At 45.4% G+C, this 21,715-nt stretch overlaps 1 protein-coding gene across 2 annotated transcripts in view; it reads right to left on the bottom strand.

The window, feature by feature from the left end:
• Window positions 1-21,715, bottom strand: part of LOC146854283 (zinc finger CCCH-type antiviral protein 1-like) — a 201,564-nt gene that overhangs the window by 124,892 nt on the left and 54,957 nt on the right. For both annotated transcript variants that reach the window (XR_014981197.1, XM_085652064.1), the window contains exon 3: window positions 3,786-3,921. Coding sequence is in view for 1 of the 2 variants with exons in the window: in XM_085652064.1 (XP_085508190.1) it covers window positions 3,786-3,921 (136 nt within the window). In the remaining variant the exon portion in view is untranslated. The remainder of the gene's footprint in view (window positions 1-3,785; window positions 3,922-21,715) is intronic.

Here is a 21,715-nt window from a genome sequence, read left to right as displayed (position 1 = left end):
GGTATGTTGGGGGGAGTTGCAGTAAGTTCCAGTCAGTAACCATACTGGATAATTTGTCTTACCCACTTGTCTGTAGTGATGGAATTCCAGACAGGTAGGAACTGTGAGAGTCTCCCTCCGACCGGAGTGGAATGGTCTGGAGGGAGTGTAGGGAAGTCACTGTTTATTAGAGGGAGAGGGTTCAAGTGTTGTTGTTACCTCAGCCTCTTCCTTTGTTGTTATTTCCCTTGTACCCACCTCTGAAATATTCCTTTTTGGGGATATGTGTGTGTGGTACTTTTGTATCAGGAGCAAGCAGTGTCTATGCTGATGTTCTTCGATGCACCCCTATAAAAGGAGCGACGAAAGGAGCCTCGTGTAGATGGAGACTGTAATGCTCCCATAGATTTTGCAGTCTCAATGTCTTTTTTCATTTTCTCTAAGGCTGTGTCTACAGCTGGGCCAAAAGTTGTTCCTGATTGAACGGCTGATTCAGGATAGTAGTCTGCACTTCTTGTTTGAAACCAGAAATGCACAACCATACGTGCCTTCATAATAACATACTAGTGTTGATTGATCTAGATGCAGTGTCTGTGCTTTCGGCGCCGTTTTTTTCAGTTCCGACCGTGGTTTAGATTTCTGCTCTGGAGCTTTAGAAGTGGTTTTTGGGTCCTTTGGCTTATGTGTCGAATCCAAAATCTTTTTTGGATCCGAAGGTTTTCGAGGAGTCTTCAGAGCCGAGGCCTTCAGTTATTTTGGTGCCGAAGCCTTTTTGGAGACAGCCGGAGTAGGATGTGTTCCCGCTTTCGGCACCGATGGTGGTTTTGAGGCACCAACGTGCGGTTTGCTCGGTCCCGAGCCGCTGGAAGGCTTCTCCTTTTGCTTCGGAGCCAGGCCCAGAGGTGGGACTTCTGAAGTCTTCTTTTGGTTGCGACTAAGGCCTTCAAGTGAAGTCTTGACCGGAGCCTACTTTTTTTCGGGTGAGGTTGGGGCAGGGGCAGTTGTACTCACTCGTTGACCTGGAGTGATGTGGGCATCGGAGTCGGAGTCATTTGCTTCGGATACGATGTCGAGATCCTCCGAATCCTCTGCCCCTGGAACGTTGGGGCCTTCATCGAAGATGTCTTCTGGCACCGGTGCTGCCTGTTGCACCATAACGTGTCATCGAGCCCGGCGATCACGGATAGTCTTCTTGGACCAGAAGGAGGCACAGGCTTGAAAAATGTTCTCTTCGTGCTTGTGCGAGAGACATAGGTTGCAGACCTTGTGTTGGTCGCTGTGGTGGAACTTAGCTCCAAACTGAGGCCATTTTTTTAATGGAGTCCTTTCCATTAGCCGTAGGCCCGAATGGCGTCGATAGGCCCAGTTGCCCGCGTCAACCACAGGAATCGAAATTTGTGTTAGCGCGTCGAAAGGCACGTGAACGAGAACAATACAGTTGAGTTTGCGATGGTATGGAAAACACGGTGCCGAACCAGAGCGCTGAAGTTACATCCGAACCCCGATGGCGGAAAAAAACTATCTGAGGATGGAGTCGATGCCCATGCGCACTATCGTCCAAGGGAGGAGTCACCTATCTCTTGACCACAAAAGACTTCTTCCAATACAACAACAAGGTGCAAGCATCCGAGCCCAACAACAGATGGTGATCTATGCAAAAGTATTAATTCTGCAGCTCATATGCCTCGAACAGAAAATTCTTCATTCTGACATTTTTTTTTCTTGTTGCTGTACCCCCTCCAAAGAAACCCTCAGCTGATCCCCACGATCTAAAAAATTATCGATCAATATCCCGGATCCTCTACCTGGCCAAAGTACTCGAGAAAGCCATCAACCAACAGCTCCCAAATATCTGGAACAATACCACCTAATTGATGGCTCGCAATCAGGATTCCATGCCAATCACAGCACTGAGACCACGCTGATCACTGCCACAGACATCAGAACTCTCCTCGACCATGGAGAGACTGTGCGCCTAATCCTCCTCGACCTCTCTGCTATGTTCGATACTGTCTCCCAACACACCCTTATCGATGGACTCTACAACATCGGCATACAGCAAACTCCCTCAAGTGGATCGTCTCTTTCTTCACAGGATGCTCGCAGACCATCGGGCTGCATCCCTTCACCTCCGAACCCAAGGACATCATTTGCAGCTTTTCACCTCCGTACCCAATGACATCATATGTGGCATATCCCAAGGGTCCTCATCCCTCAGCCCGAGCCTGTTCAACACCTATATGACCCCCCTTGCAGATGTCATCAGATCCCATGGCCTCAAAATAATCTCCTACGCAGATGATGCTCAACTACTCCTCTAACTCACGGAGGACCCCTCCAATGGCAAAACCAACTTCTGTGACACCATGACCAACATAGTCAACTGGATGAGAGATTACTGCCTCAAACTCAACTCAAACAAGACAGAAGTACTGATCTTCGGGAAGAACACTTCTGTTTGGAACCACTGCTGGTGGCCAGCAGAACTCGGAACAACACCCACACATACAGACCATACTCGCAACCCAGGCATCATCCTCAACAGCGACTTCACCATGTAACGGCAAGTCAAAGCAGTCGCTTCCTCCTGCTTTCACACTCTTCGCATGCTCTGCAGAATCTTCAGATGGATCCCAGTCAACACTAGAAAGATCGTCAATTAGGCCCTCATCACCAGCCGCCTCGACTACGGCAACGCTCTTTACACCGGCATCTCCACCCAGCTCCTCAGAAGACTCCAGACAATACAGAATGCTGCAGCCAGACTCATCCTGACCTCCCCAAACAGACCCACATCACCTCCACCTCCACCCCTGAAACCTCCACTGTCTCCCCATCCAGAGGAGATGCCAGTTTAAGAGCCTCATGTATCCCTACAACATCTACACGATCAAGGACCATTCTACATCAACCATCGATTGAACTTCTATCTACCCGCAGTGATCAGTGATGAGGGTGATGATGATGACCTCCCAATGCAGCAGAGCAGCAGCATACCTATAACTCCATTGATAGAGGCATAATTTGCTAACTTATTTATGTGGTTATATTTTCCAATGTGAGTAGTGTGTGAAAAGCTGCCTTTGTGAAGTGTTTGCCAGGAGTAAGCTGGACTATAAGTGGGAGGGGGTATTGGTGTGAAGGTTCTACCAGTGGAAGGTTTGCTGTCAGCAGGGATGGCTATGTCAGCTGTCTGTGCTTTACCTATTCTGCCTGTAGCACAGTTTGCACTGATGTTGCCCCTGGCATTCCGATTGTGTGTGTAAGGATAGTGCCCACTGCTTCTGCCCATGCTGTGCCTGTTCTGTGTTTAAGGAAAACATATATATATCCTGTCAGGTGGTCCTTGTTCTGTGGAGGCTGCTCACTATGTTGTACCTGTTCTTTGAGCGAATAAAGGTTGCTGTTAATACTACTCTTATTCTAAGCAAGAGGGAGCCTTATGCCGCTGCTGGTCACATTACAAGCAGTCATCAATCAGTGAGGTTAGCGTGAGACCTATTTCTGCTGTCCTGTAGCTGTTCTGCATGTGTAAAGAGGCGTGCACTGCTGTTGCCCATGTTCGTATATAGTCTGTGTTGTAAGGAAATTTGAAAAAAAGTTTAACTGTAGTAAAGTCAATTGTTTGTCCTTGCCAATGTTTGCGGTGATGTTGTTGCTTTGTACTAGTCTAACAGTAGAGTCTCAATGCTACCCTTGGGAGGGCCACAGTGGTCAATTCCTAGGGTCCAAGGGCAAGAAGCCATGAAAGGTTAGTTTAAAGCATCTATGATACAAACTGTATGACTGTAGCCTGCGCAGCTCACCTCTGGCAGACAGGAGGGATCATTGAGTTGTAGCAGAACGCGCAGCTCCTTTTCATTGAGGCTGCTGATCTCATTGGCCTTCAACACAGCTCTGTTGACCTCAGAACGGATGTTATGTGAAAACTTACAAAACCTCCTGAAAGATAAGACATGGAAAACCGAGCATTATCATGTTAAACTTTTAGTGGGAAAAAGAGAGCATTATCATGTTAACTTTTAAATGGGGAAAAGAGTGCATTATCATGTTAAACTTTGAATGGGGAAAACAGAGCATTAAGGATTCACTTGCGGCTGCAAAACTAGAAGGTGCTTGGGTTCATGTATTGTTTGCAAACGATTTAGACTGGTGTAAAATACTATGGAAAAATATATTCAAAAAGTAAGCAATACAGTATTGAGCACATTATTACACCTAAAATGATCGCTGCTCAAGTAGGTGTGAAAAAAACCTGCGTTCAGGTCTGGATGGGCATCAATGTAAAAAATGTGCCTACTTTTACATTAGCAGCAGAGTCAAAACAACACTGTCAGTCATGTTGGAATATATCCTATATACCTTAACTTACGGAAGGTTCCAAATAGAGCACATTGCTTCTACTTCAGAAGAATGAATTAAGTGTGAGCTTCTGGAAAAAATTCAAAATAAAGTCTCCATGATCAGATATTACATCATGGCTTTGGGTATCTTAGGTTTACCAAGTGCCACAGGCAGTGATTCTATCTTGCAGGCAACTTCTGGCCATACAATGTATGACTGCTTACTCAAAAATTTGTGGAAGTGAAATGATTTTCTTGCCAGGCACGCGATTTCATGGATTGTGGCTAGATGTGTAGATCATTTGGGTTGATTCAGTGCTTTGGCCAGGTTAGTGCTTGGCCCGAAGAAATCTGCAATGCATGGATGCATGTTGGCAAATAGCCATTTCCACTAACCTTCTATGCCCTCTGCATGATGGAGTGAACACTCTGCTCAACCGTCTCCCTGACACCACTAGCACAGGGCAAATTTTAAACTACGCCAACGTGATTAGCATAATTTCACTAATTTTATGTTACGCTTGTTACTCAAATTACCTAACATTATGCATCATTCACGGTAAAAATTCACCTAGACTAACCCCATTTCCAGTTAAAATTTGCTAAAAACTCAGGGGAGCAACAATTCCTCTTGTGGTGCTTTTGTTTAAATGAATCCTTGTGCTAAAAATTGACGCACAAGCACATTACAAGGTAAATTATAGCGTGAAATGGCAGACTCTCATTTCGCCTAATTATGCGTAATTTTATGCAATTGTGTCCAAATTTTGCACATCCTGCGACACTACCCTAGAACCACTGAGAAGCATAGTACACACTAAAACATCTCTCATCAAAAGCCGGAATAAAATCTACCACATCAGCTCAAAACAACTGCATTAGTTAGAAGGCCATCAGAAACTGAACTCCTCCATACTTGGGAGTGAATAAACTAAAAATGCCTTGGGCATCATCGAAAAACAAGGAGGCAGGTCATCTCCAGACTAGAGATGAAGAAATACAGAAGGAAAAATCGGGAAGGAAGGCCTTCTTCGTCAACGTACCCACCATCTGGGAAAATAGCTTTATCAAATTTAGAAAGGTTCTGTCCCTATGGCTATTCAGAAACTCAACAGAAAACCCATCTCTTCAAACATACCATGTCCCCAAACTACAGGAACGCATTTTAACCTTTCTCCTTGTTAATGAACATGAATGAGCTCATAGGGCTCATGACCTATATGCAGCACTATCCTTTGCTCTCCAGCTAGGTTGGGACTACACGGAAGCCTCCACATAGATACTTATATAGATTGAAACAGATAGTGATTTGCAAAGTGCATTTAAAATCACAGTGGCAATTTAGAATCTGGACACACAGTCAGAGGCAGGTACTTTACTTTTTTCTGATAGTCAACGAGCGAGAATTCAGATATTTGAGAGAACGGATAACTGCGATCTTAGGAGTCACAGGGATCCAGCAAAGGCATGCCTTTGCCCTTGTTGAACCTTCATCTCAACAGTAATTCCTTAGTCCGGATCAACGAGAGATCCTTACTTATCACCGGACCAAAAGCTGGTCTTAGACCCCCCCATTGCACTAATACTTCAGGAAATTCTTAATAGCTCCATTGCAACAGAAGCTATTCTGACTTTCTGGAAGGAGGCCCAAGTTAATCTACTCCTTTATCAAAATAATTTAGCTCTCTAGATTTTCTCTAACTACCGCCCTATATCGCTGCTACCAGCACTTTTTAAGATGATAGAAAAACACATCAATCATCAACTATCCGCTCATCTGGGAGCCAATAACATCCTGCATGTTTCCCAATTCAGGTTCCATCCTTCACACAGCACCACAGGCACACTGGTCCAGTTAGTGGAGTTTAACACCATATCCCATAGTATTCAGATATTAAATTGGAGGCAAGGCAATATCTTAGGATAAAAAATTTCATAGCAATTGAGCTCAATTCATTCACCTTCTGTCTTACTAATCTAAACCTAAGCCACTCCAGCACAGGGTTCCACAGGGTTCATGATTCAACATTACACTCCTTAATGTCTGCATGATTCCCCTAACCTCTCTCATCAGAAGGTTCAGCTTCGAGACATTTTGATATACAGACGACACCCACTTAATAGTGTCTCTAACACATGAACAATGGAGGAGCAGGGAAAAATGTAAACAATGGCTCATTACAGTCTCCATTTGGATAAAAGATAATTGTCTGGAGTTAAATTGTGACAAAGCAGAAATCCTGATCCGAGGCAAGGATACACAGAAATAGTCCCAGGAATGGTGGCACACAGAACTGGGAGCCCACCATAGACTTTTATGATGGTTAGAAATCTGGGAGCGAAATTTGATACATTCCTCTCATTTAATTAGCAGGTTATGTAAGTAGCTGTTTGCTACTTCGGCCAGATTTTTACTGTTGCCCGTAAATACGATGTTTACAAAAATAAATCTATGAAAGGCAATAAATTACAACAAGAACGGATTGGAGAACATGGAGGTGCATCATCAACTTCAGCATCAGATTAGAGTTCTGCTGTCGAAAGCGAAACTGAGATGGAAAATATGAGAGGCAGACCAGCCCCAGGGGCAATGAAACCATATCTGGGGGAAGAATTGGATTGCCTTAGAATGAGTCGCAGGGATACTCTTAGACCCAGGGCCATCAAAACATCAAAAAACGAAGGACCAAGAACAGGCGGGAACGAAGGAGGGCAGCCAGAGGAAGGTAGCAGCAGCGGAAATACCAAATCGTCAAGAGGACGAGGACAATGGAGGAAACGACAATACCCATAGAGTATGATAATCAAGGAACTATGGAAAATGACAGGCCAACCAATCAGAATACCACCATCATCAATCTTACTGACATGGATCTCAACCAGTCAGAACAACAGATCCTTTCACTTGGCCTCTAATACTGTCCCTCTACCAATTTTGACTATACTTACACCAGAGCTGACATCTACAAATTTGATAGGAAACTCAAACTTAGCAAATTTCATCAAATGAAGGCGAGTTCCCCCAACATACTACAAACCACACAGGCAATCAGTAACCCAACAGCAGTGACGGGGATGGGCAGTCTGAATGTGGCTGACTTAATATCATTCAAAGACTTATATAACCTGGGTCGTGAATGCAAAACGGGGGTTGTGACTCAAGTACAGGCGAATATTCGGAATAGGCAACCCAGGAATTACTTTCACCGGGATTTGAAACATGTGCCAAGCCTGAAACCAACTTTAAGGAAAAGTCCAAATTCACACCCATAATGCCTCGTGATGCTATAGACTTATTTAATGAACAAGTAGTGGCGGGAATCAAACAACTTTATACGACAACCAGTAAAAACAGTCTACCTATCAACAATGCAGAGCGAAAATACCACCAATTGATGGACAAAATAAATAAAAACAAACAGGTGGTAGTTAGAAATGCAGATAAAGGGGGAAATTTGGTTTTATGGACACTTAAAGATTACGCGGAGGAAGCAGCCAAACAGTTGAATGATACTGACTGTTATCGTAAAAGTTCCATGAATAAATTCAAGCAGGCATAACACAATTTATTCGGGAATTCAAGTTTTTGAAAAAGGAGAATCCAACTATCCCCCTATTATATTTCGTGCCCAAGGTACACAAATCGATGGTGAAACCACCAGGTAGGCCCATAATTTCCGCATGTGATGAGCCATTGGAAAACATTGACTCTTTTTTACAGCAACATGTGAAATCGCTCAGATCGTATGTGCAAGATACAAGTGACTTTATCTGCAAAATTGAAAATATCAGTTGGCAGGAGGACTATTGACTTATTGCCTTGGATGTCACAGCGCTATATACTTGCATAAGCAACTATGAGCGAGTCAGAGCCGTCGAGTATTTTTGGGCCAATCGACCTATCAAATCTGCCAAGCACAATCAAATGTTATTAGACCTTTTAACATTCTGTTTGGAGAACAATATATTTCTGTACAATAGCCAAGTTTATCAACAGATACAAGCTGTGGCAATGGGGGCCAGCTTCTCCCCCAGTTATGCTTGTCTCTTCATGGGATGGCGGGAGGAGCTGGTCCTCATGAAACAATATGCGCACACATTTGCGAACAATATTGTGGCATGGTTACGATGTATTGATGATCTTTTTGTTGTTTGGAAGTGGCCAATTCAAAGTGCACATGATTTTGTATCAAAGATTAACACAAATAACCTCAATCTAAAGTTTACATGTGATATTAGCTGTGAAACTATCACATTTTTAGATACCAAGCTATATATCACCCCCAAAGGTCTAGCAACTACCCTATTCAGAAAACCCACAGCGGGCAATTCGGTATTGCATGCGACAAGTGCCCACCCCCTCACTTGATTAACAGCATCCCCTATGGGGAAATGTTGAGAATTAAGAGAATTTGCAGTGAGGAAAATGATATGCAGGAAAAGCAAGAACAATGTAGGAATAGATTTTTACAACGTGGGTACAAAAATCGTATTATCGAAGCAGCAATATCCAAATCTAGATCCAGAGCAAGGCAGGACTTATTACAATATAAATCCAAGTCTAACACAATAACGGATGCCACCATAAGGGAATCAACTAGATTGATACTAGGTTACAGTAGACAAGAAGGACAGATTAGGGCAATAATAAGATGGAACTGGCCAGTAATAATGGGAGATACTGTTATAGGTGGAACTGTACCTAACAAATCATCAATATCATTCAGAAAAACAGCATCTATGGGTAAAGTTTTAATGAAAAACAACCCAGAAGATGTGGAATCTAACATGTGGTTGGCCCCTAGAACAGGTTTCTACAAGTGCTCTAATTGTAAGGCATGCCAATATGGTGTAAATACCAAATATTATCAAACGGCTTTAAGTCCTAAGCAACACACCATATCCAAATATCTGTCATGCAAAACAGAATTCGCTGTCTATGCACTAACGTGTAGTCACTCAAGACAAATTTGGGTCACCTCTTGCTTTCTTCACGTGGAATAGAGGAACAAAGGCAAGCGCGCTGACACACACATATATATACCTTTACAATGCGTCATTTACCACGCATTGCTTTTACCGCATATGCCTTTACCACTCATATACCTTTACCATTGATGCCTTTACAAGGGAAGTGTATTTAGGGTAAGTATGTGTGTGTATTTATGCATGTATATATACTCTGTAAGCATTTTCTACATAGCATGTAGTGCTACAGATTCACATGCAATGTACACTAGTGTTGGGCTCAAATTTTACAAGTTGTTTTTCTCAAGCAAGTTTTATTGCTGGTCTGACGTCGAGTCTCCAACTTCTCAGGGAAAATCGCATGTCCAACTTCTTTGTTAGATTGTTATTTTTTTTCCCTGACATATTGGCGAGTGAGGATGTAGTCTTGCAGGATAGTAGTTGCTGTTGAACATGCGTGTAACATGTTGATAATATGTATACAGTGTTTATATGTGTATCATCTTATACCTGCTGTGGAGGTGGGAGGGCGCATGGGAATCTGCAATACTACACGCTACGAATAGATGTTTACAGGGTAACATACTCCATTCGTAGCATGTGATGGCTGCAGATACACATGCTATTCATAGACTGCAAAGCAGTATTCCTCTTGCGGTGGCTTTCGGCATTAGTTGGTGCAGTTTGAAATAATGTGCGTAAAACCGTTTGTCCTACCAGAGAATGTTGTCTGGCATGAACATCCACAGATTAGTGTTTTTTAAATGTATGCAGGTTTGTCTAATATCTATTAAAGGAATGTTCCCTAAGAAAGCCATTGATGCACCTTTCCTACTAGTGGAATGAGCTCTTGAAACTGTTGGTAGAGCTCTTTTAGGTTTTACATAGAAAATGTGTATGCATTTAACAATCCATTATGCAATTCCTGTTTTTGAGATGGCATTACCTTTCCTTGGTTTTGAGAAAGCTACAGATAGCTGTTCTGTCTTACCGCAGAGGACATGGATACAGTGGTTCAAATGGTGTGGACATTAGTTGTGTGAACACAACATTTAAATTCCATGAAGGCACTGGAGGTGTATGTGGTGGGATTACCCTCTTTAACCCTTCCATAAAAGCTTTGAGGACTGGTATTGGAAACAGTAACTGATGTTTTGAGTGGTAAGAGTGTTTTAGGCGTTTGGGGGGCTAGAGGTACTGGGCAGTAAAGGCATTTTTAGAGTTTAGGGGTGGGTAAGGGCATTGGGTGGTGAGGGTACTTTTAGGGTTAAGGGTTGGGTAGGGGTATGAAGTAAACCACCCATCCCCAAACCCTAAAAATACCCTTACCACCTAATACCCTACACTCCCTAAACCCCAAAATAGCCCTTACTGCCCAAGACCCTCACCCACCACATAACCCTAAAAATACCCTTACCACCCATACCTCTTTCTTGTGGCTAAGGCACATTTAATACTATTCACTACAAACCATATCTGAGGCATCTCCAGCTTTTGCAAAATAATGAGGGCTGTCTTGCAATGCCTACAGTTATCTGCACGGAGTACCACAGTCAAAAAGTGGCTCTTGAGCACAGAATATAAATTACAAAACAGCATACAAATCAAAGTGCTTTGTTTTGTAAAGGAATCACAAGGACAGTTGGGAAGATTAACAAACCAAGTACTCTGAGAAGGATATGCTACAAGGAAATGAATTAAAATGAAACCTGTGGATTAATGGAAAGTAAACCTACATATATATATATACAAATATATATGTGTGTGTGATAAAGTTATGTGTGGTTAATGATGCGTAGTAAATGCATGTGTTGTTCCGTCGTACATACATATAAGTCACCGTTAGGGTAGGCATGTATTTAAAACGTTGCAGATGTACATTTACATTTAAAATGTCCTGGTACCAAAAAGCTCCTCAACTTGTTTTTTTACTACTGCAAGGCCTATCTCTCCCATTGGATAACACTGGATTACCCAATTACATTTAATAAGTGATTACGTCTGATTGGGAGCAGGTAGGAATGTCATGTTTGCACTCAAATGTATTGTAATTTAAACCCATCTTTAGTGGTAAAGTCAGATTTTAGTCACAATTCTGAAAATGCCACTTTTAAAAATGTGGCAATTTCTTATCCTAACCATTTGGTGCCTGCAGCCTGTGTCCTGGGTCTCATGACTGTGATTACAATGGCAACTGACCTTTATGTATTCCTCCTAGACAGGGACAAAACTGAGGAGTAGGTGTTGGCAGGATGGGAGGGGTGTAGCTGTGCACAGGGCCACTTACATTTCAAGGGAGCTGCCTTGGCACACTCACAAAGGACTTCATACTAGCCCTTTGTCACCCCAGACACTAAAGAGCCCGGGGAGGGAGGAAGGAATTTCCAGAACCAACTGTGTGGGGAAAACTCCAGAAGTTTCTTCCACTTCAAAGCTGGCCGCGGGTAAACATAGTGGATCATCAGATCAACTCCTCAGTTCACTTCTGTACCTGTAGAAGACTACAGAAGGGCTGCCTTGAACTCTAGATGACTGCCCTGCTGCTTGAGGCCTGCCTTGTTTCCCAAAGGACTGCCATACGGCTACCCGAGAACTGCCCTGCTGCTTGAGGCCTATTTTTCTCTTTCAGAGGACTGCCCTGCTGCTTGAAGCCCCCCTCGCTGCTTGAAGGAGAGAGGACCATTACCTTGAACCCAGGACTGCCAGAATGAGTTTGAGGGTCAGTTGATTGACCTCCTGTGCTGAGCTACAGGGACACAACAAGCTCCAGAGGCTTCCATGCAACTGTCCAGCTTACCTGCTGCAACCGGCCCAGCCTGGCCCTACAACTGGACCTACCTGACTCCTACTGGTCCCTGCTGGAGTGAGTTCCTAATCCCCAAGTCCCCAAGAGGTGCCTCTTCAGGTCCTGGACCCATGGCTGGTATCAGCTGAGCTCCTTCTGTGAAATTCCGAAGTTTTGAACTCAACGCACCAGAGAAGGTAACTTTCTCGGCAGGACTAACCTGGTCCCTGTATCCAGCCCACACTCCATCGCAGTCGGCCTGAACTTGTGACTGTGTTCCGGTCTAGCGTGGCCAGATACCCATAGTTAACCCTTTCTGCTTCTTCGCCCTATTTTTACTTATGCCTTTAAAATTGCATATCTCTGATTAGATTTTTGTATTTTTGGTCTCATTTTATTTATTAAAATGTATCAATTTTTCTAAATTGGTGTGGGATATCTTGTGTTGCGTTTTAACTTTATTACTGTTTGTAAGCTGCACAAATACTTTACACATTGCCTCTAAGTTAATCCTGATTGCTTTTGTGCCAAACGACCAGAAGATTATACACCGGTTAATGTAGTGACTTTTGTGATTCATCCTGACAAGGAGTGTGGTTTTTGCTTGTGCTGGGTTTTCACTCCTCTCAATCGAAAACCCAATTTCTTACACTTTAAATATAGGACTTCTCCAATTCCTTAAGCAGAAACTTAAAGTCGTGCAGAGTGCTGCAGCTCGACCTCTACTCAACCTACTCAAAAAGTGCTCAACCACCTTTAAATTCCCTGACTTTGACCATCTACCCACAGAAAATGAATCATATATTAATTAGGTCCTCTCAACCTATACAGCGATACACAAAATGGACCTGGCGTCTTCAAAAAAAGATCACTCCATACTCACTTGCCAGAGCCCTAAAATCCTCCAGATCTTATCACCTCCTCCCTCTCAGATATCAACTTGATTGTTCTTTCACAGTTTTAGGCAGGAAACCTTGGAACCAACTGCTGGCCGCACTTAAAAACACCACCTCTTTCTCCAGATTCTTTAAAGAACCCAAAACGTAGCTTTTTAAGCCCCCCTAGTCTATTGGTTGGGGGTGCTTACTGGATTGGCAGCTCTTAGAAAACAGCACCTACAGCCCATTTCCAGTATTTACATTACATCACAATACATTAATGGGGAGGATTCACAATGGTAAATATATGGCCTGATCCTCCAGCGACAGTTGCTTGCTATCCTCTGGCATTCCTCTAAGGAAGCCCAACACAACACAGAGCTAAGCCCCAAACACACTGATAAGTAGCCAGAAACATGGCCATTTGTGGCTCCTTGCACCAACCTGGGCCTTGCAAGAAGGCACAATCTCATAATTCACCTCATAGTGGCAAAACCAACAGCAGGCTCCAATTATGGGTCTAATGGGATGTACCTTTGTCCTTGCCTGGTCAGCTAGCAGCCAAATTGGACTCTGAAATCTGAACCTACAAACTTGACTTGATCAACCTTCTTCCATAGTAAGATAACATCTCCCAATGGCTCACACAAAAAAGACATTTCTATTAAAATCCTTCTTACATTAGCCCTTCTGTTCAGTTTTTCAGTGAAGAATAAGAAAGAACCAGCAAGCCCTGTGATACTGTTGCATTTGGGGGCACCCGTCCTGCTTCCTGGAGGCCTGTCTAGAAATAAATCTCTAAATAATTCTCTATTTTATTGGATAACTCCATCAAGCCTATCCCTACTTCCAGTAAAACATCAACTGTATTTTAACTCAAAATCCAGTCCAAAAGCAGAAGGAATATGCTACTTACCAGTATGCATTTGTTCTTGGCATGTAGAGCTGCAGATCTACACACTTGTGAATAGATCGCCATCGCCATCTGGTGTTGGGCCCGGATGTTTGCAGTTGTTTTTCCTCTTGGAAAGTCTTTGGAAGTCAAAAGGTCGGTGACTCCTCCTTTGGATCGTATTGCGCATGGGCTTCGGCTCCATCCTCAGATCGTTTTTCGCCAGCAGGGAAAGATGGAGCATAGTAATAACAGTGAAGAGGCCCATGTGTGTGGTATCTAAATAAGATATACTGGAACAGATACAGGCAGCCGGGGAGGCGGGTGGGCATGTGTAGATCTGCAGCTCTACATGCCAAGAACAGATGCATACTGGTAAGTAGCATATTCCGTTCGAGACATATGAGCTGCAGATTACACACTTGTGCATAGATTATATAGCAGTACCCATCCTTAGCGGCGACCACCCCTATCTGTTGCAGTGGTTTGAAATAATGTTTTGAGTACAGCTTGGCCCACACTAGCTTGTTGCTTAGTTTGCACATCTACAGAATAGTGTTTAGTGAAAGTGTGCGGTGTTGACCATGTAGCTGCTTTGTAGATATCATGTAATGGGTTGTTTCCTAGAAAAGCCATTGAAGCCCCTATTTTACGTGTAGAATGGGCTTTAGGGGGAACGGATAGCGTTCGTTTTGCTTTGTGGTAGCAAATTTGAATGCATTTGACAATCCACCTAGCCATCCCTGCTTTGGAGATGGGTTGCCCTTGTGTGGTGGAGAGAAAGAGACAAACAGTTGTTTGGTCTTACGGAAAGGTTGTGTTCTCTCGATGTAGTAGAGTATCGCTCGTTTGACATCTAGTGTGTGGAGAGCTCTTTCTGCAACAGTCTGTGGTTGCGAGAAGAATACTGGTAGTTCTACAGATTGGTTTAGGTGAAAGGGAGAAATGACTTTGGGGAGGAATTTTGGGTTGGTACGGAGAACAACCTTGTTATGGTGCATTTGTAGAAAAGGTTCTTGAATGGTAAGTGCTTGTATCTCACTGAGGAAAGTGATGGCTACAAGAAAGGCGGTTTTCCATGTTAAGAATTGAAGTTCACATTTGTGTAGTGGTTCGAAGGGAGGTCCCATTAGTCTTGTGAGAACGATATTTAGATTCCACACAGGTGAGGGTGGCACTCTGGAGGGAATTATTCTTTTAAGGCCTTCCATGAAGGCTTTAATGGCAGGTACTCTAAAGAGTGATAGATGTTGCCTGTTTTGTAGGTAAGCTGCTATGGCTGAGAGGTGCAGTCGAATGGACAAATAGGCTAAATTGCACCTTTGTAGGTGGAGTAAGTAGCCTATGATGTGTTGAATGGACACATCTAGGGGATTGATGGTGTTGTTGTGGCAATAGACAACAACACGTTTCCACTTGGCGGGGTAGCACGCTCTAGTGGTAGGTCGCCTAGCTTCTTTGATGACGTTCATACAGTCAGGGGGAAGATTTAGGTAACCGAATTCTAGGATTTCAGGAGCCCGATCGCAAGGTTGAGCTGAGCTGGGTCCGGGTGTCTGATCTCTCCATGGTTCTGGGTTAAGAGGTGTGGAGAGAGGTGTAATTTTTGGTGCAGTACTACAGATAGTTCCAGCAGTGTGGTGTACCACGGTTGTCTGGCCCAAGTTGGAGCTTCTAGGATTATTGTGAGGGAGTGTTGTTGTAGTTTGCGCACCACTAGTGGAATGAGTGGGAGAGGCGGAAAAGCGTACGCAAATCTGCCTGACCAGTTCATCCTTATCGCATTCCCTTTGGACAATGGGTGTGGATATCTGGTGGCGAAGCTTGGGCATTTGGTGTTTTCGTGGGTGGCGAAGAGGTCTATCTGTGGATTCCCCCACATTTGAAAGAACGGGTGAAGAATTTGCGGGTGAAGCTCCCACTCGTGGATCTGTTGTGTCTGTCTGCTGAGCAGATCCGCCACAGTGTTTTGGACTCCTGGGACATGCTGAGCTAGGAGAAAGATTTTCTGGGGTATGGCCCATCTCCATATGCTCTGTGCTAGTTGAGAGAGCTGTGGAGAGTGTGTGCCGCCTTGTTTTTGAATATAATACATGGCTGTCATGTTGTCTGTGCGGATTAGGACTGCCTTGCCTGAAATCTGTGTTTGAAAAGATTTTAGGGCTAAGAAGATTGCTAGTAACTCCAGATGGTTGATATGGAGTAACTTCTGTTGAGGTGTCCATTTGCCCTGCATGGTGAGATGTAATAGATGAGCTCCCCAGCCGGAGAGCGATGCGTCTGTTGTCAGTACTATCTGAGGAACTGGGTCCAGGAACGGTCGACCTTTGGAAAGGTTTGTGGTGGTCCACCACTGCAGAGAGCGATGGGTACCACCGTCTACCAACACCAGATCTGTTAATTGACCTTGGGCCTGGGTCCATTGGCGCGCTAAGCACTCTTGGAGAGGACGCATCTGGAGTCTTGCGTGAGGTACTATGAAGATGCAAGAGGCCATCATCCCTATAAGTTGCATAAACACTCGAGCTGGAAGGGAGTATTGTGCCATGAATTTTGCACGTAGAGCTTGAATGCTTGCAATCCTGGCAGGATTGGGGTAGGCTAGCGCTCTTGAGGTGTCTATGGTGGCACCGAGGTATTGTTTTATGTGGGATGGTTGTAGATGGGACTTTTCATGGTTTACCGTGAAGCCTAGCTGGTGAAGTAGCGGGATAGTGGTTTGCGTGTGTTGTACACACTGATTGTATGAACTGGCTTTTATCAACCAGCCGTCTAGGTATGGGAAGACATGAATGTGTTGTCTTCGCAGATGTGCTGGCACCACTGCTAGGCACTTGGTGAATACTCGTGGTGCGGTTGTAACTCCGAACGGGAGTACTTTGAATTGGTAGTGTTGGCCGTCCACTACAAACCTGAGGTACTTCCTGTGAGCGTTGTGCACTGGAATGTGAAAATAAGCGTCTTTTAGGTCCAAAGTGGTCAGGAAGTAGTTTTGGGAAAGCAGTGGAAGTACCTGCTGAAGCGTTAACATGTGAAAATGGTCTGAGTGTATGAATCTGTTTAGTGGTCGGAGGTCTAGGATGGGCCGTAGAGTCTCGTTTCCATTTTGGTATGAGAAAATATAGGAAATAGACCCCTATATTTTGTTGATTGGTAGGAACGTGTTCTATTGCCCTTTTCTGCAGGAGGGAGATTACCTCCTCCTTTAGTAGTATTAGATGTTCTTGTGACAGTGGGCGTTGTCTGGGTGGAATGTTTGGGGGGTACAATGGAAACAAGCCATGGTCCGAGCACTATTAAAGAAGCCCAACCTGGATCCCTCGAACCTCAGCAACTACCGCCCAATCTCTCTCCTTCCCTGGCTTAGTAAAATCCTAGAGAGACACATCAACAGCCAGTTAATCAAATATCTCGAAAACCACCAGCTTCTTGATCCTACTCAAACGGGCTTCAGACCAAGACATGGCACCGAAACTGCGCTCCTCATGATCACCGAGGAATCCAGAAACATCCTGGACCAGGGAGGATCAGTGGCAGTGATCCTCCTTGATTTAAGCGCGGCTTTCGACACGGTCAGCCATGACATATTGCTGGACCGCATGGCAAACATCGGTATAAAGGACAATGCTTTATCTTGGTTTGAATCCTTTTTACAAGACAGATCCTTTCGGGTATTTGATGGAACATCTTCCTCTACCAGTAGACCATTAAAATGTGGAGTCCCGCAGGGCTCCTCACTGAGCCCGGCACTCTTCAACATATATATGAGGCCACTGGCTGAAGTTGTTCGTCAGTATGGAATTAAGATCATTTCATATGCTGACGACACTCAGCTAGTGGTCTCACTGGCACAGGAAGCTAACCAGACCTCGAAAGGAGGGCTGAGGAAATGCCTAGAGGAAGTCAAGGACTGGATGTCCTCCTCCTCATTAAAAATGAATGGAGACAAGACAGAGCTCATGCTCCTGGGCCCTGCCAACCCTAACTCCCTCAGCACTCTATGGCCACCCTGCCTGGGTACCCCTCCGGCCCCAAAGGACAGCATCAAGAGCCTTGGGGTGTGGCTAGACAGATCTCTGTCCTTCGGCACCCAATCCACCAAACTGGCAGCCACCTGCTTCGGCCTCCTCAGAGTGTTAAGAAAGGTACTCCATCTTCTACCAATGGAGGCAAAACAAGTAGCCATTCAGGGCCTTATCCAGTCACGACTGGATTATAACAACGCCCTTTACCTCGCCGCCCCAGAGTACACGATACGGAGACTACAGACGGTGCAGAACTGTGCCGCGCGCACTTTGCTTCAGATCCCTCGACGTCAATCAGTCAAAAATGGACTGAAAAAACTGCATTGGCTACCCATTTCCCAAAGAACACAATTCAAAGCCTTATGCATTGCGCACCAGGCGTTCTGGAAAACGGGCCCTCTCATCACTCGCAACCTAGTGTCACACTACCTTCCCACTAGGAATCTGCGATCCAACCAGACCTTCACGGCCACAATCCCCAAAATAAAAAAATCCAGAACTGGCGGTAGGACTTTCACCTACAACGCCTCTAAGCTATGGAACACCCTACCCCTCCACCTAAGGAAAAATCCCAATCTTACCTCATTCAGGAAACAGCTAAAAACATTCCTCTTCAATGCTGCTCAATAACGCCCTGGCTACCTCCTCTTGTTCTGTTGGCTTCTTAGCGCTTGGACGCCCCCGGGCAGCAATCGCGCTCTATAAATCAACATACAAATACAAATACAAATACAAATATTAGTTCTAGGCAGTAGCCTGACCGAATTATTTGTGTTACCCATTTGTCTGAGGTGATGGTAGCCCAGACAGGAAGGACATTTTTGGAGTCTGCCCCCGACCGAAGTGGGATGGTCTGGGGGGAGTGGAGGTAAGTCATTGGGTAGGTGCGGTGGCAGAGCGGGCGGTGTTTGTTTTGCCTCTGCCTTTGTTATTGTTGCCCCTGTAGCCGCCTCTTTGGTAACCCCTTGCAAAGGTGGAGTGGGTAGGGGCTTTATATGAAGTGGAAGCAGTGTCTGAGGAGTAGCCTCTGGATGTGCTCCGAAAGGAAGAGCGGCGAAAGGAGCACCTGTGAGGGTGTGATTGTAAGGCTCCCATAGATTTTGCCGTGTCTGTGTCCTTTTTCATCTTTTCTAGGGCCTCATCCACTTTCGGGCCAAACAGATGTTCCTGGTCAAAGGGATGGTTGAGGATGGAGGCTTGTACCTCCGGTTTAAAACCTGAGATCCTTAGCCAGGCATGGCGACGGAGGAGGACACTAGTATTGATGGCCCTGGAGGCTGTGTCTGTTGCATCTAGGGCACAACTTATGGATGTATTAGTAATAGTTTTGCCCTCCTGGATCAGCTCATTGGCCCTAGGTTTGTATTTATCAGGGAGATGTTGCATTATGGCTTCTAATACGTCATAATGGGCCCTGTCATATCTGGCTAGTAGCGCTTGTGTATTAGCGATACGCCATATGTTGGCAGCTTGGGATGCAGTACGCTTGCCTGATACGTCCAAGAGTTTAGACTCTTTGTCAGGTGGTGGTGCTTCGTCTGAGGCCTGGCTGTTGGCCCTTTTACGTGCTGTGGACACTACCAGAGAATCTAGTGGCGCTGGCCCTCTGATGTAGGAGGGATCTGTAGGGGAGGATGTATATTTCTTTTCAATGCGCGGGTTAATGATCCTGGCTCTGACTGGGTCTTTAAAGACCTCCGGCGCATGTTTTATGATGCCTTTGAGCATAGGCAATAGGGAGGTGGTCCTATGTGTGGTGTCAAACGTATCGAGGAGGAAATCCTCCTCTACGGGGTCGGTGTGGAGATCTACCCCGCGATAGTGTGCCGCCCTTTGTAGTAGATGGTTGAAACCCAATGAGTCTTCTGGTGGGGAGGTCTGGAAGGGTAAAGATCATCCTGTGGGACGTTAGGGAAGTCAGGGATATTATAATCGTCCCATGGGTCTGGGGATCCTGTGGGAGTGGGGTCCCCTGTAGGCACGTCTTGGGGCACGTCTCCTATGTCATCATATGGATCCCCCTGATCATCATCATCCGGAGAGGGCGTTGGGGAATGATGAGGTGGGGGTGGAGAAGGTGGAGGAGGGGAAGGAGGAGGGGGCGGTGGAGGTGGGGAAGGTATTCTGAAAGGGGAGGTAGCAGAGTCCTTCCTCTTTGGAGGTGGAGGTGGAGCAGGTTTCTCCAGTTGTCTCTTTTTGATAGAGAGCATTAAATGTCCAGTCTTGGGATCCTTAGGTAGTGTTTTTTGTAAGGGATCCGGTGTAAAGAGTTCTGGTGAGGTTGGTTGGTCCGTCCGCGCCGAAGGCGTCGGGCCATTTTTTTTTTGGCTTTATCTGCGCTGGTTCATTGTTTGGAACCATGCTTGGAAAGGTCCGATTGTTTGGTAGGTGCCGAGATGGATTTCGGCTTCGAAGTGTCGGTGCCTGTGGCCTTGTGTACTTTTGTCGGTCCCAAAGATGGTGTCGGTACCGAGGAGCCGGAGCTGGGTTTCGACACCGAGTGTTTCGGTGCGGGGCTCGGTGTCGAACAGGAGGCCGTTTTATTTTTCGGTGCCGAAGAGTGTTTATCGGCACCGACAGTGGGCTGGCTCGAGCCCAAGCCGCCGTAAGGCGGAATCAGCTTCTTTACCGGTCCCGAAGGTGCGGTGTGGGAAGCAGTGTCTTTGGTCTTGCTTAGGCCCGGAGGCGAAGGCGTGGCTGAAGCCTTTTTCGGTGCCGGTGAGGGTGTGGGAGGAGGTAGATTAGTATTCACGACCCTCTGTGCTGGAGTGATGTCCACATCTGAATCGTCGGCTTCGGAGGCGCTGACTACTCCCTCGTCGGTGTGATGCTGTTCTGGAGCGTCGATGCCTTCCCTGAAGATGTCGTCCGGAATCGCCGTGGACGAGTGTGCCATGGTTCTTCTGGCCCTTCGGTCTCAAATAGTTTTCTTGGACCGGAAGGATTTGCACGCCAGACAGTCTCGAGCCTCGTGTTCAGGGGAGAGGCAGAGGTTACATACTTCGTGGAGATCGGTGTGGGGGAATTTAGACCCACATCGAGGGCACTTCTTGAAGGGAGTCCTTTCCATTAGCCAGGACCGGAGCTTGGTTAGGCCCGAAGGCCGTCGTCGACGACTGGAATCGAAAGTCTTGCCGATGAGAGGCGCGTCGAGTGGGGAGATCGCGATCGAAAACAATACCGTGAATTGGGGTGAGGATTGCGTGTCGATAGTCGAACTGGAAGCTGTTCGGAACCGGAGCGCGAAGATTACATCCAAGCACGATGGCGGAAAAAAACAATCTGAGGATGGAGCCGAAGCCCATGCGCAATACGATCCAAAGGAGGAGTCACCGACCTTGTGACTTCCAAAGACTTTCCAAGAGGAAAAACAACTGCAAACATCCGGGCCCAACACCAGATGGCAATGGCGATCTATGCACAAGTCTGTAATCTGCAGCTCATATGCCTCAAACATATATGTCTCTATAAATGTCAATTCCCTCAGTACCTTACATGAGAGGGATCAAGGTAGTAACAGCTGAAGTATAGGAAATCCACAAAGGAGAATCACTCGAAATAAAAGACAGTAGCCAGTTATAAATATCAGTTGATGGTGTGATTCAGGGCATGAACAGCTCCCCATGTGTAAGCCTTGCTCTGGTAGATACACCGAGTGAGTCAGTGAATGATGAATTCAGCAAATCTGTAGAGTTTAATTTAAGGTGGTGCATCTTTAATCACAGATTTAGAAAGACAGGAGGCATGCTCCTTCTAAGGTCAGAATACAAAGAGTCTTAAAGTGCCCTGGAATTACTAGCGCATCCGCTCTGTGTTCTGGGGCATTTAATGGCTGGATGATGTGC

This window comes from Triturus cristatus, chromosome 4_1 (assembly GCF_964204655.1).
Source record: "Triturus cristatus chromosome 4_1, aTriCri1.1, whole genome shotgun sequence".
NCBI classification, from domain to species: domain Eukaryota; kingdom Metazoa; phylum Chordata; class Amphibia; order Caudata; family Salamandridae; genus Triturus; species Triturus cristatus.
This window is presented reverse-complemented; position numbering and strand designations above follow the sequence as displayed.